The 12,508-nt window shown below is 47.4% G+C and overlaps 2 protein-coding genes across 2 annotated transcripts in view; one reads left to right on the plus strand and one right to left on the minus strand.

Moving 5' to 3' along the window:
• The window catches only part of LOC149352517 (hemicentin-2-like), a 584,798-nt gene that overhangs the window by 317,488 nt on the left and 254,802 nt on the right, over positions 1 to 12,508 (minus strand). The window lies entirely within an intron of this gene.
• LOC149352519 (endochitinase-like) lies at positions 1,580 to 9,351 on the plus strand. The gene is made up of 3 exons (XM_089577189.1): positions 1,580 to 1,846; positions 4,580 to 4,756; positions 8,302 to 9,351. Exons 1-3 carry the CDS (start codon positions 1,580 to 1,582, stop codon positions 9,349 to 9,351), a joined length of 1,494 nt encoding a protein of 497 aa, XP_089433315.1.

The following is a 12,508-nucleotide window of genomic DNA, read 5'->3' on the forward strand; positions in this document are numbered from 1 at the left end:
TTTCCTCGCACTCCATTGGAGCGAGCTGCAGAGAAGCAGGGATTCTTGCGGCGCGGCCAAATTACCGTCTGCTGAGCTGGGCTGCCGCTCGCCATGCGAACTTACTTTGCACCGTCGTAAACAGACGACGAAGCAGACGTTGCCCGTTGCGACGAGGTGGCCTTGGCAGCGTTTGCGCTAGGGGCTACATGACCTTTCAAGGCGTTTTAATGCACGTTAGCGCCACGAAACAGTGTCCGCACGAGCCAAAGAGGTTTCAAAGCAATGTGACGGCTTTTACAAACATACAACTGAACATTAAACACCTCCGTATTGTCGCTCATATGTTTGACCCCGACATGAAAAGCGCAATTTTCTTCACGCCTTAAACCGCAATCGCACTCGTAAAACGAATGATAAATTTAATTAAGTCCCATCAGTCTCGCATTGTAACTACTCATTGACTGTAGTATGCACATTATGCTGCTTGAAATAAAAAAAAAACATCTCTGCAATAATTAACAACTACTAATCAAAGATACGAAACTACTGCTGCCAGTGAATCAGCAGTGGTAAATTGTCGCTTCTCGGAGTGAGAGGGGCGTTTTCCGTTTCTTTGAGCAACTGCACGCACTTTTTTTAGGCCCAGCCCTAATGCAAACTGTCGCAAAAGGTCACACCGGGAGAATACCACCCATAGTGGCATAGAGTTTTTTACTATTACCTAGAAGGAAAGCTGGCGGCGCAGCACTTCAGCCACCATGGACGCACAAAGCATCATGGGGCGGTGAGCTACTTGTTGCTAGACAGTCGTAGTTTTTCGGGAACACGGAGTGTCATTACTAAGTCGTTTCATTCTGAAAACGCTGTTCGTGTGTGCGCAGACGACTTTCGCGCGCACGCAGTGTGCAAAACCCATAGTAGTGAAAACGCGACGACACACGACGCCAATAAAAGGTTTCACTTTTCCGAAATGCCATTAAAAAACCTCTTAAAGTGTCTAAGCAACAGCATTTTTTTTGAAAACATATCTACTTTTAAAAATGCACCTGTATAGTTACGAAATATTAGTTTTTGTAGTGTTCATTACTTGGCCAATAGGAAAGCTAGCCATCTCTTATTTTGGGCAAACTTTGCATTTACATGCTTTTCTCCTCGTTTGTTGCAATTTACAGACAGGATATTGAATGTTAGGACATTCGTAGTTATCGCACAGCTTTATTTTTCGATTATTTTTTTGGCCAAAAGTTGTAGTTCTGCAGTCGGTAGCTTACCGCCCCATGATGCTTTGAGCGCCCATGGTGGCTGAAGTCGTCACGAGGGGCCTCCATGCAAACTCCCATAGACGGGTTGTCAGCTTTCCCTCTAGGTAATAGTAAGAAACTCTATGCCTAGTGGTGACAGGGCTACAGCCCTGCATGCAGCGTCCTCTGCTGCGAGACAAAATACGCTCGCATCGTAGCAGGAAGAAGAAGCGGCATCGTCGTCGTCTTCGTCAGCCATCGCCACCCGCCCGCTCGCGCACGCGGCAGCCGCAGAGCCCCGGTAGCCGGCCAGGCGGAGGTGGGTAAGGCGCCCAGGCAGGGCCACGCAGCCGAAGATGCGCACCAACGAGTACGTGAGCCCCTGCTGGGAGGAGTCGTACGGCCAGTCCGGCACTTGGGCCGGCCCGGACCTGGACGCGCCACCCCGGGGCCCCCACGAGAACCTCATGCGCTGGATGTTCCTGGTGCTCAGCGCGCTGCTCACCACAGCCAGCGTTGCGCTGCTGGCCACGGCGCTCTTACAACCGAGCGGATCGGGCCATCACCACCGGATGCATACCACGCCGCACTCTGGCCCGCCGCTTGCCGTTCAAGGCCCCAAGGTAAATGTCACGGCTCTGCAGCGCCGTTACTAAGGAGCTCGCTGAGGAGGCGGAGCCTTGTGATCGCAGTCAGCATACTCTAAAATTTTCTGCGTCTGTGCTTGCCGAAGGGGGACTGCCCTTAGCATGTGCCGTAAGCGGTACCTGACACTACCGCACATCAGCGGCCCGCAATCCTTGTTGAGGGTTTCGGTGTGGCTCGCAGTGGTCCTCGCCTTGTAAATTGGCCGATGGCTAGCGACAACGTAAGACTGAAGAGTGCGTACGCTATGTAGTGCCTCCCTCAATAAGTCCCACCAGAAACCCCATTCAGCAGAAATTGTCCACTGCGACAACTAGGAGTAACCAGCTGCAGTCGAGACATTCGTGGACGAAGTACCGCAAAGGCAGAGGACATAATAATGAGGACATGCCAATCCAACAACTAGGGAAAGGCAGTCTAACTGGCACAACTTGCGACCTTATTGCAGGCTATAGACTTGGTTGCAGTGCTTTCTGATTTTTTTTTCTTTTTTAGCACATAGGAAATATAGTGAGGAAGCAGAGTCATTCAGCGAGCAGTATATTCACCCGTTGAAGTACATGCGTGTCCTTTCGTCCTGCATTATGCAGCTTTGAGCAATACGTTTCTTATATCATTTAGTCCACTGTGCATAGACTATAGGCTTATAAAATAACAGTCCCCGACAATCTAATAGCAATCGCTCAGCGCAGCTTCTGCATGGCTTCAAATGTATTTGATTCGACCCCGTGGTACCAAAGCACGAAGTAAGGAAGAAATGAAGGAACCGCCACAAGTGCTCGATGCCCTGCAGGCCTGCCAACGTTCGCTTTCTTCTTTGGAAAAGCAGCACAGATACGACAACAGAAAGATCATGATAAAACAGCGTAAATATGAATCCTGATGTACTTTCTTCGGAGCAGTCGTACGGAAGAGATAAGAATGTATTTGCTCTTCGTCAGTGTTTCACGGGATTCATTATGAGTTTTAAAAAGAGTGCAGCTGAAAAGTCTTAACATGCTGGGCAGTGTTTGCTGGTGCAGTTTAAAATTTCATTGATCTCTGAGATTTCGCAATCGTTATTTAGTTTGGTTAGTTGGGAAAAAAATACACATTGTGTGTGCGTTTTTTGTTTTTGTCAGATATTACGCCCTGAACTTAAGCCTTACTCGTGTGCTTTTTCATGTGCTGGCGGCGCTGTAAACAGAAATGTCAGCTAGGCCTTTTTCTTCGGTAACACGACAGCCTCAGCAATGCTGTGTGCTCTCAGTCAGTTCAAACTGCGATACCTCACCACTTGTTGGCGGCTAAATAAGTACGCTACGCGTGGATTTGTCCGCTAACATGTATGCAATATCCGGCTTGAACAGCGCGTTATAGTGGAACATTCCGGACACTAATATAACGCTTTCAATTTCTTGTAATAACGAGACTGAGCTCCGCAGATATCCACTGCAACAAGGAAGTAATAAAAGAAAAGATAACACACCAGGGATAAACTGTAGCGGCATTTTGTAACGATTTCTTTGTTCAATTTTTTTTTGCCTTTTGGGCATGGGTCTGCCTCGACTGTTTAGCGGAGCTGGCCACAGACGATGCTTGCAAACTACCAGCTTTGATGTCGTAGGTGGGCAATGAATAAAGAAAAAACAAGAAAGGAACTAGTTACGAAGAGAATCGGCACACAATACGGCCCGACTCCTTTTTTTTTCGCAGCTAGTAAATACCTGCATGAACAAGTAGCCAAACGCAATCGGCCATATATATTGCAATAGAAGTAACTCTTGGTACTCTCCACAGCGAAGAGCTTGAGCGCAGAATTTCTTCACCGCTCTATAAAGGAGTGGCGTTTCCAGTTAAAGAATGTGCACATAACGATATGGGCACGTTCTGGGAAAATGTGGCCATAAAGTACTGATTTTAAGTACTTTGGCCTGTTCTTGTTGTTTTTGGTTTTGCTGACGTACGTATTGTAAGACACAGGTGTTATTCTGGCTTTTGTAGTCCTGTTTTAATTCTGAGCTTCACACATTTACTGCAAATTCTGCGGGCTCTTAGTACCTGTTTAGTTTTTTATATTTTCATCCTTCAGCCTCGCCTTACGAACCGAACCACCTTCAGGGAACACAAGGCAAATAGATTTGGTATTGGTCTTACGGGGTTAAACATCGCGAAGCGACTCAGGCTACGACGGACGCCGTAGTGGAGCACTCCCGACAATTTCGACCACCTGGGGCTCTTTGACGTGCACTGACATGGCGCAGCAACCGGGCCTCTAGCATTTTGTTTCTATCGAACTCCTACCGCCGCGGCTGGGACCGAACCCGTGTCTTTCAGGTTTGCAGCCGTGCACCATAACCACTGAGCCACCGCGACGACTGAGGCAAATAAACGCTCATTATCTGAGCTAGCTCGGATTTTCGTTGTATCGGGTGGGTTATCAGCGAATAGCATTGTTACGATATCTACAATAAGAATACACGGCGGATAGGCAGCGCTGTAAAGGGCCGAATAGTACAAAGTTAACCACGTAGCAAGCTTGCACGGAAAGACTGGTAACCGCGGTGTGCTGTTTCGGTACGTGCTCTCACGTTGTGAGATCCACATCGTTCTCAGTGATGCTAGCTCGATGTCTCAGATGCAGCAGGTGCAGCAGCTGCAGCATGCGACCCACATACCCTGGTGTTGAAAGTACGCGACAGCTGTCTGTCTTCTCTTCTTGTCCTAACAAGGGCCACAAAGAGGGCGCTGCCGTGCAGGCGGCAAAGAACGCCGCTCCGGCCAAGCCCGTCGTCGTGGTCCATGCGCCCGCCGGCAACTTCGTGGGGAAGCAAGGCCGGGCCCGCGACGAGCCTAAAGCTCGCATGGCAGCCCCGATGCGCCGGAAACACGAGAGGAAAGAGGTGAAGGTAGGCACCGCCGATGCGTCCGGCAAAGACGCCTCAAAATGTAGAAGGCGAGCTAAGCGGGAGACAGGGCCGTTGTCGCATCTACTGCCCCTCTTAATGGGCTTGCGTAAACCAATGTTCTATATAGGAGGTGTACAAAATCAGGATTTCAAGACGATGACCAATGCACAAAAAGCCACTTTTGCAAGTAGATTACAGGACAAGGATAAGAAATGTCAGGATAACTGTCGTTATTTGTCTCGTAATTATCCAAAATAAATTATTTCTTTAGCAATTACCGTTTGCGGGCTTGTCTTTGTTGGTAATAGCGCGCTATCGTGTTCTTTGTTATACCGCTTGGTGTACTTTTAGTAGCACAACCGTTTTCCGATATATTCTTCCCGAATTTTCCAACTCATTCCACGCAATTACGGAGCAATGCGGCGACGATCAGAGAATGACTGCCCCGGATGGGACGCAGCTGTTTCGTCTAGCATTTCGTGTGATATTGGCGTAAAAGAACTCGTGTAGCGGATAGCCATTACTCTTTCACTTCCGACTAACGAAATCCAAGAAACGTCATATGCAACAGGCTCGTCACTCCAGGGAGTAACTATGCGACGATCATCTCTGCCTTGAATGAGAATTTACGCGGATTGAGTTGCAAATTTGGAGGCGAGTAACTCGGTGCACAGATATGCTAAGAACCTTCTACCAAATGGAGGTGTCTAGGAATGCGACTGTCTATGAATTCCCAATATCTACACGCACACTGAGTACAGTGTAGTGTTCGTGTTTTCCAAATAACACCTTGAGAGTCTAATTTTGAACACCATGTTACGGCTGAAGAATCATATGCTCGGAACGAGTGCCGAACTGTAAAAAAAAAAAAAAAAATTCAGGGGGGCACTTTGTTGACCTAAAGTGCCGTGCGGCGAAAGCCTTTGGCGCGGTGTTGCTGCTTGTGTCACTGATGTGTGGTTAAGATGTTAATTAAGTACACAATTGTTTGTGAATCTTAAATGCTGGAGACACTGGAGGGCGTTTGGGAGGCATCCGTCTGATTCGACGCCTTTCTGCAAACAATCTCCAGCGTCCTAGACTAAGACAACTACATATGCGTTGGCAGGAAATAGCCTAGCCATTAGCACGCTCGGCTGCGATACGGAGGGATGGTGGTTCGAGTCCCATCGTGCACAAAAATTTCTTGTCAGGTCTGACTAGAGAAGCGTGACACCTCTGCACCTCTGCTGACAACCTTCTGGCGACAGCGATGAGGCATTAAAGGCTTTCGCCTTAATAATTACAGTGTCAGCCTTTTCTGCCTGAAGACTTATTTCATCCTTGCAAATCCTCGCCGACTTAAGACTTATTTTACTTTATGGGCATTAGTAATTAGAAGTGCGAACATTTCGCCTTCTCAGACGTCCTCGCCACTCTTGCCTGAACCGACGGCTACCTCTTATGAGCGCTATTCCGCTTCAGAACGCTGTATATTGCGCCTTTTATGGGGAGGGGGGCCAAATAGCCAACACCTATGATGGTCAGGTACAGCATGCGGGCCCTGTGCAGTGCGTTGTATTGTCGCTGTGCCGCGGAGCTAATTCAAAGCGAGTGCTGCGTTTGTCCACTTTCTTCTCATAAGCAGCCTTTAATTTTTTACTCCCCTGCTGTCATGTACGGCTGTAATCGGGTTGTTAGAGTTTAGTGGCGATAACTGCCAGTATCAATTCTTGACTGTAAGCTGCTTTGCATTCGCACCACACGCTAATAGTTGACGCCATAATAAAGCGGTCAAGAGCCCTTAAAAATAAATGTCAGTGAGCGCGCTTTGCAATGCCACTGGGGTGGTCGATTCCTGCTGTCTACGTTCAACCTGATCACTTACCGCTCAGATACGACAGTCGACATCATGGCTATGAGGTGGGAGTCAATTAACACATTCAGACAACGCAAACAATGAAAGCAAGCAGATAAAAAAGAGAAAGAGCCACAAGAAAAGTCCGAGAAGTAAGACGTCCATAAATAGCGCTTAACAGATTGGCTTTTGATGAGCCGAAGCCGCGCTGTGTGCTGTGAGGTATTCCGAAGTGGGCAGCTTAGGATTATTAACGCGACAGCGTTAAGGGTTCCGTTCAGCGGCAAAGGCGCCGTCGTCCCGTCGACTTCCGGCATTGTTGAGTCGCGAAACTCTGGATTGGTCGAAAAGCTTTGAAGTCTTACGTGGAGCGGTGGAATTGAAAAGCGATTAAAACATCGCACAAATTGTGAATACAAGGTCGCAAGATGCCTCAAAAGTGATTACGACATTTAAGCATATAAAGTGAACAAACTGTGCTCAAAAGAAATTTGGGGTAATTAGTCTGGTACCGAGCCCTTCACCCTTGGATAGTGAGCCAGACACGGTACCCCTTGACCGCGCAGGCATGTTCTTGCAGCTTCGTTATTGCGGGGTTTTTATTTGTAAGTCGTGTAGACTTTAACATGAGTATGTGTGTGATTAGAGAGGCACTAATTAAGAGAGCAGTTATTAAGCGAACAGCGAAGGGTATGTCGTTGAGGAGTGAATGTACGCGAACGGCTGAATGCTTGTGTCACGCGACACTGGTGCGTCATGTGCTCTGATAAACTTAGTAGAGCACGTGGTCGGGTAATATGCAACAGAGATCAAGTGGAGTCACTGGCGAGACCCATTAATGCTATGTCGTCATACACTGAAAGGCGGAGCTTAAATGTCCTTCAAATTGTTTTACACAACCTTGAGTTCTCTAATTGGCACCGATATCTCTGTACACGGCTGTTATTATTGCGCAACTATTAGATGGCTCCTCTATACGAAAAGCCGCCGTCGCCCAAAAAGTGACAGCTTTACAAAATTCGCAATCGGTCGCAGAGGTGTGATGTCTTCAAAGGCGGGAAAATACGAACTGTTAACCAGTAATTGCCAGTAATATTACTTACCACTGCACCAGCTACCAAAAGACAGAATAGAAATAGAATTGAAATAAAATTGAAATGGCATTAGAATGGAATTGGATTAGATGCAATTGCAATACTTTCGCATGGCCCGCACGTTAGTTTAAGTGTCCCTGGTAATTTTGCATTGCACCTCTATCGAAACGCAGCGGCACTGCACCCGCTACCTTGTTCTCAGCAGCCAAGCGCGGCAATTACTCAGCTGAGGTGGGTTACTGGGTGCGTTCGACTGCTAACACAAAAAGTTTTTGGCTTTTATGTATGGTTTTGTTTTCATTGCTGCTGCTACGTTTTGTACGCGTCTGTTATTTGCTATATATTTCGCAGTTGCGTCGTTTTCTTTTTTTCTTTTCGCGTTCTGCGTTAAAATATGGTAGTTTAGCCCTCATGATGAGGGACCAAAATTGGAGCTTGGTGCATCCGTCACTTTCTGCACAGTTAAACTGGTGGAGCTACAGGCAATTATTTAAGAATTGCCTAATCAAACCTTATTGCAGTCTTTTCAAACGATTAAATTTTGTATTTCTTGACCAGAGTCTTAGCAGTGATATTTCTCTTTTCTTTCCCTTTCTTAACTCATTTAAAAAAAGCCGGAAATCCACTGCGTCTACAACAACAAGGCTCCCGAATACCCACTGCCATTCACGCCCAGTGACATCCCCGTGGGCCTCTGTGCTTCGGCGATTTACTGCTGCCTCGGCCCAACAAGCGACGGCACCAACCTAACGTTCCTCCACGTTGACCCCAATAACGGACCACATGACCTTGAAACCTTCAGCTCGGTTCTGCACAGCATGGACCCTACCATGAGACGCCACATCGCAATAGGCGGGCCTCGGTTGAACTACGCCCACCTGGCGAGGGCTCTCCGGGACTCCGCTTCGAGGACCGAATTTGTGAATAACGTCATGGGCTGGCTGCAAAGTCCGCATCTGCAAACCTTCGGGCTCGTGCTTCACATAATCCAACCAGAGAAGGTCTCCAAGCACCGTTCGCTGGACGCGCTCGTCCTAGAGCTGTCAAGCCAGCTCAGGTCTAGGACGTTTATGCTGACTTTACCCCTGAGTGGTGAGGTGGAGAACCGTTACTTTCACCCACTCACATACAAGAGCGTGAATGCGTTTATAAAAATGTCGCACCGCTTTGGCACGCCCATAATCGGCAGTTGTCCAAACCCAGTGCGCGGTTTACGGACTCATTCGCTGCAGAAGGTCATCAAGGAAGTCAAGGAAAAGTACCAAGACCACTGGGACAGTGACATCAGGGAGAAGACTCTGTTCACAGTGTCCCTCGCAGGCTATATCTACTGGGTGAGGAACGGCTCGTTGACAGGCTTGACCAAGGGCCGAGTGGAAAAGCATGCGCTCTCCGGATACTGGGACATATGTCGCAAAGTGGACGATGCCAGTTGGAACCACAAGTACATAAGGGAGACTGGCTGCCTCACGGCTTGGTCCGGCCGCAACTACGTGTCATCACTCTCACCCAAGTCGTTCAAGTTTTTGGACGGCAAGCGAGAGATGAAGGGCGTCGTCGTATTCGACATTGAGAAGGACGACTTCAAGGGCATGTGCGGTGACCCATACCCCATGCTCCGGGCTCTCAGGGAAAGCCTTACAAAATCTGTGGAAATTAAATGACTTTAAAGAAGAGAAACATCCGCTGTGAAAATCAAAAGACCATAGTTCTTTCTTGTGCTTCGTTTCTTGTTTTCTTTGAACCATCACATCCCCAAGCAAGTAGTACCAGCGCGGCTCTCAGCCAGTCTGGTTTATGCCCGATGAATTTCCAAGTTAGACCTTGCTGCGGCACAAGCGCCTGCTGAGCGTAAGCCCGGCAGGTTCTTTTGCCTTTTATTCTCCGAAACTCGAGTGCCGGCGCAAGCGATCACAATGTGTGCGGCGAGTTACTAGTTCTCTACGTGCCTCTAGAGGCACAAACGCGAGAAAAGACAAATTCCATGAGTCATTCGTAATGAAATAGTCAAAAAGTGGATGCTCATGAGTGGGTTACCTTGTTCACTTGAGCGGTTAGTGGTCACTATCACTCATTTGGTGATCAGAATCGATCACTGAGTGAAAGTGACCACTCTCCATACTTCAGAGGCGATCTGCACAAGAGTCTGACGGGATCATGTAGCTACCGAGCTAGTCTTTCTGCTGCTACTCCGCTAGTACTCCGGCGAACGTTTTCTTGATGAGCTATTCGGACTCGGATCTTGTTTAAATCCTGCATTCGGAAACACTTTCCTCTCTATGGATGATTTCGTGTTGTCCCGCAAGGCCGGCGGCGTGGCTCGCCTTTCATTCGTCGATTTGGCTCGCGCAACACCTTGACTAATTTCCTGTTCCTCTATGGGCACACAGCCATGCTTCGGATCTCCGAATAGAATTATCTATGAAACAGCTTTTTCATGTCTCCGAATGGAACTATCCTTAAGTAGCTTTTTTGGTACGTGGGTTTATGTCAGGGCCCCCTAAAGCCAACGGATATGAGGGAACACCCAATGTCTCCTCTCTAAATTGAGAAGAAAATGCTTTTAAAACAGCTTCCTTTCAATAAATCTTATTTTGTCTCTCTGTTTCAGAAACTTTCTTAGCGCTAGCGCGATGTGAGATCTATACAAATATAGAGGATTCAAAACCATACGTTACGTCCTTGAGTAAGACTGCTTTAATTTCTATTTCAGTAATTTCAAGAACGCTTTAATTGAAGTTCATGAGCAGACTACAAAAAGTGAGTTTGTGAAAGTGGCGGCTACCTTAAGGCTTCTAGGAGAATTCGCTTTAGTTTTAAACCTGTGCCCATCGCAGAAGTGACAGCTTAGCCGGTGCCATATTACTGCAGCCATGACATACCCCTGAGATCCGCACACTGATAGCGCATACTGATTCGCTATGATAGAGTGTGAATGTACACATAATGTCCCGCAGAATCTACATATCTACCGATTTTGTGCTTTGAAAAATACCATTAAGACATGTGCCGTAGCGTAAATCAAGATTCTAAATATGATTCGATTCATGCGGCAAATGAAATCGTTCAAGAGTCGCAAAATTTATGCGAGTCAACAGCGAAGAGATTGGGGAGGTCGTCTAGAAGGCGACCACGGCCACATTTATTGGAGGGCTGCTGGAAAGGAGACAGCGGCGGAGCTGCGGCGGCAGCGTCCGGCCGGGGCCGGGTCCCAGGGCGTTCTCTTTAGCGCGTGCCCAACGCTGCGTCTTCCTTGCGCACGCTGAATCGGTGGGGCTCCATTATTGATTGCCGTAAAAGCACCCTTACCGTACCGCAAACTTTTATTACATGTGCTATTATCCACCTTTTCTTTTTCCGCATACGTTAGCGGCAGCACGCCACCGCGATGTAGTTAGGAGGGGCCGGGTATGAACCTGAACTGTTGTCTTTGAAGGCAGACCTCAGCCATCAAATGCAGATCAGGATCCTTAAATGACGATACCTACTCAATCAGAGATGCCACTCAATACTGAAAGAAACCTTAACTCGGGCCAATCTCAATGCTGTTATCAGATTTCAGTAATGAAAGGAAAAAACGTATACATCAGTAAAGCTACAGTTAAAACATACCTCAAAAAAGCCCGAAAGAGATAACACAGACGTAGAAAAAGAAAGGACAGGCACTAACTGGCAACTGAAGTTTATTCAAGAAAGGTACGCGTGTAAATAGGAAGACAAACGTCACAAAAAACAAAGGCAGCAATCGTCACGTTTGACGCGTAGAAAACCAAAGCGCTAAGATTATCATTGAAACCAAAGTGATGAGGCTAAAAATTCGAATTCGCTATCAGTCAGTCCTACGGAAGTTTGACAGATACAGTTAGCACTATTAAAGCGCATGTAAAAGGCTTCCATGAGTTCTCGAACCAATTGGCCACTGTGCCTTAAAAGGATGGTAGTGCTACCAATTAGCGGTGTGCACTGTCTCTTTTTTTTTGTCGTTAGTTTCCGTGCGAGGGGATTACTTCGGCAGGTTATTCAGGGAATCCCCTCTAAGTAATCTCTTGTGCTCTCCTTGTCTTTCATTACCGCAACGCCCGATCTGGCCTGAGTATAAAACACCACTGGAGAGTGGCAACCTGTAGACAACCCCGAATAACATCGAGGAAACCTGAGTTTCGAGCTGGTGCCTGTGCTTGTAATTCTTTTCATCGTCCGAGTGTTCCCTTTTATGATAATTCAGCTATGCATTTAAACCAACGTGCCAACTTTCTGCTCTTCTCGAGTCAAAACACTTCTACAGGGTGAAGGTTTTCATTGAGCGACTTGCTCATCCACTTTTTTGCGTATTTCACGTATGAGCGAGCTCGCCTGTATCACTCATTCGCATACATCACTTTCTGACAGGGTTGCCAGTTCATCTGGTCTAAAATTGGCAGTTACTTCTCAATCTGCGAGCAGATACGAATTCATGCGCTCCTTACATAAGACAGGACGTGTTCGTCTTCGAGTTTCATGTCTTGTTGATCATGGTGATGGTCCTCGAAAATGGTATTGCAGCTGCATATTTCAGCATTTTCAACTCTGAATTCCTCTTCTGCGGCTAGTGGGTCACTCTCTCTTCTTCTGGCGCGCCATCATCGGTAGGGAGCTGCCTATGTCGCCCGTTCTTTTTGCACGCTTACAAAAAAATCAACGCGCATGCAATCTTAAATAGTATACAGTGTCTTCGCCTACGTCATCTTAAAGCACGTGCCATTGCATTACCCCGCAAAGCAAGCAGTTTTATGCAAGCACTGGGCAGTTTTTGAAAATTCAAGCTATGTTCCAGGCTGAGGT

The sequence above is a fragment of the Amblyomma mixtum genome, chromosome 3, assembly GCF_055824585.1.
Source record: "Amblyomma mixtum isolate Tamu chromosome 3, ASM5582458v1, whole genome shotgun sequence".
Taxonomy (NCBI): Eukaryota; Metazoa; Arthropoda; class Arachnida; order Ixodida; family Ixodidae; genus Amblyomma; species Amblyomma mixtum.

Bases quoted from the DNA above. Each gene is read 5' to 3' on its own strand.
- LOC149352519 (XM_089577189.1), top strand. From the start codon at position 1,580: ATGCGCACCAACGAGTACGTGAGCCCCTGCTGGGAGGAGTCGTACGGC. The intron at 1,847-4,579 runs GTAAATGTCACG...TGTCCTAACAAG, and splicing joins TTGCCGTTCAAGGCCCCAAG to GGCCACAAAGAGGGCGCTGC. The intron at 4,757-8,301 runs GTAGGCACCGCC...ATTTAAAAAAAG, and splicing joins ACGAGAGGAAAGAGGTGAAG to CCGGAAATCCACTGCGTCTA.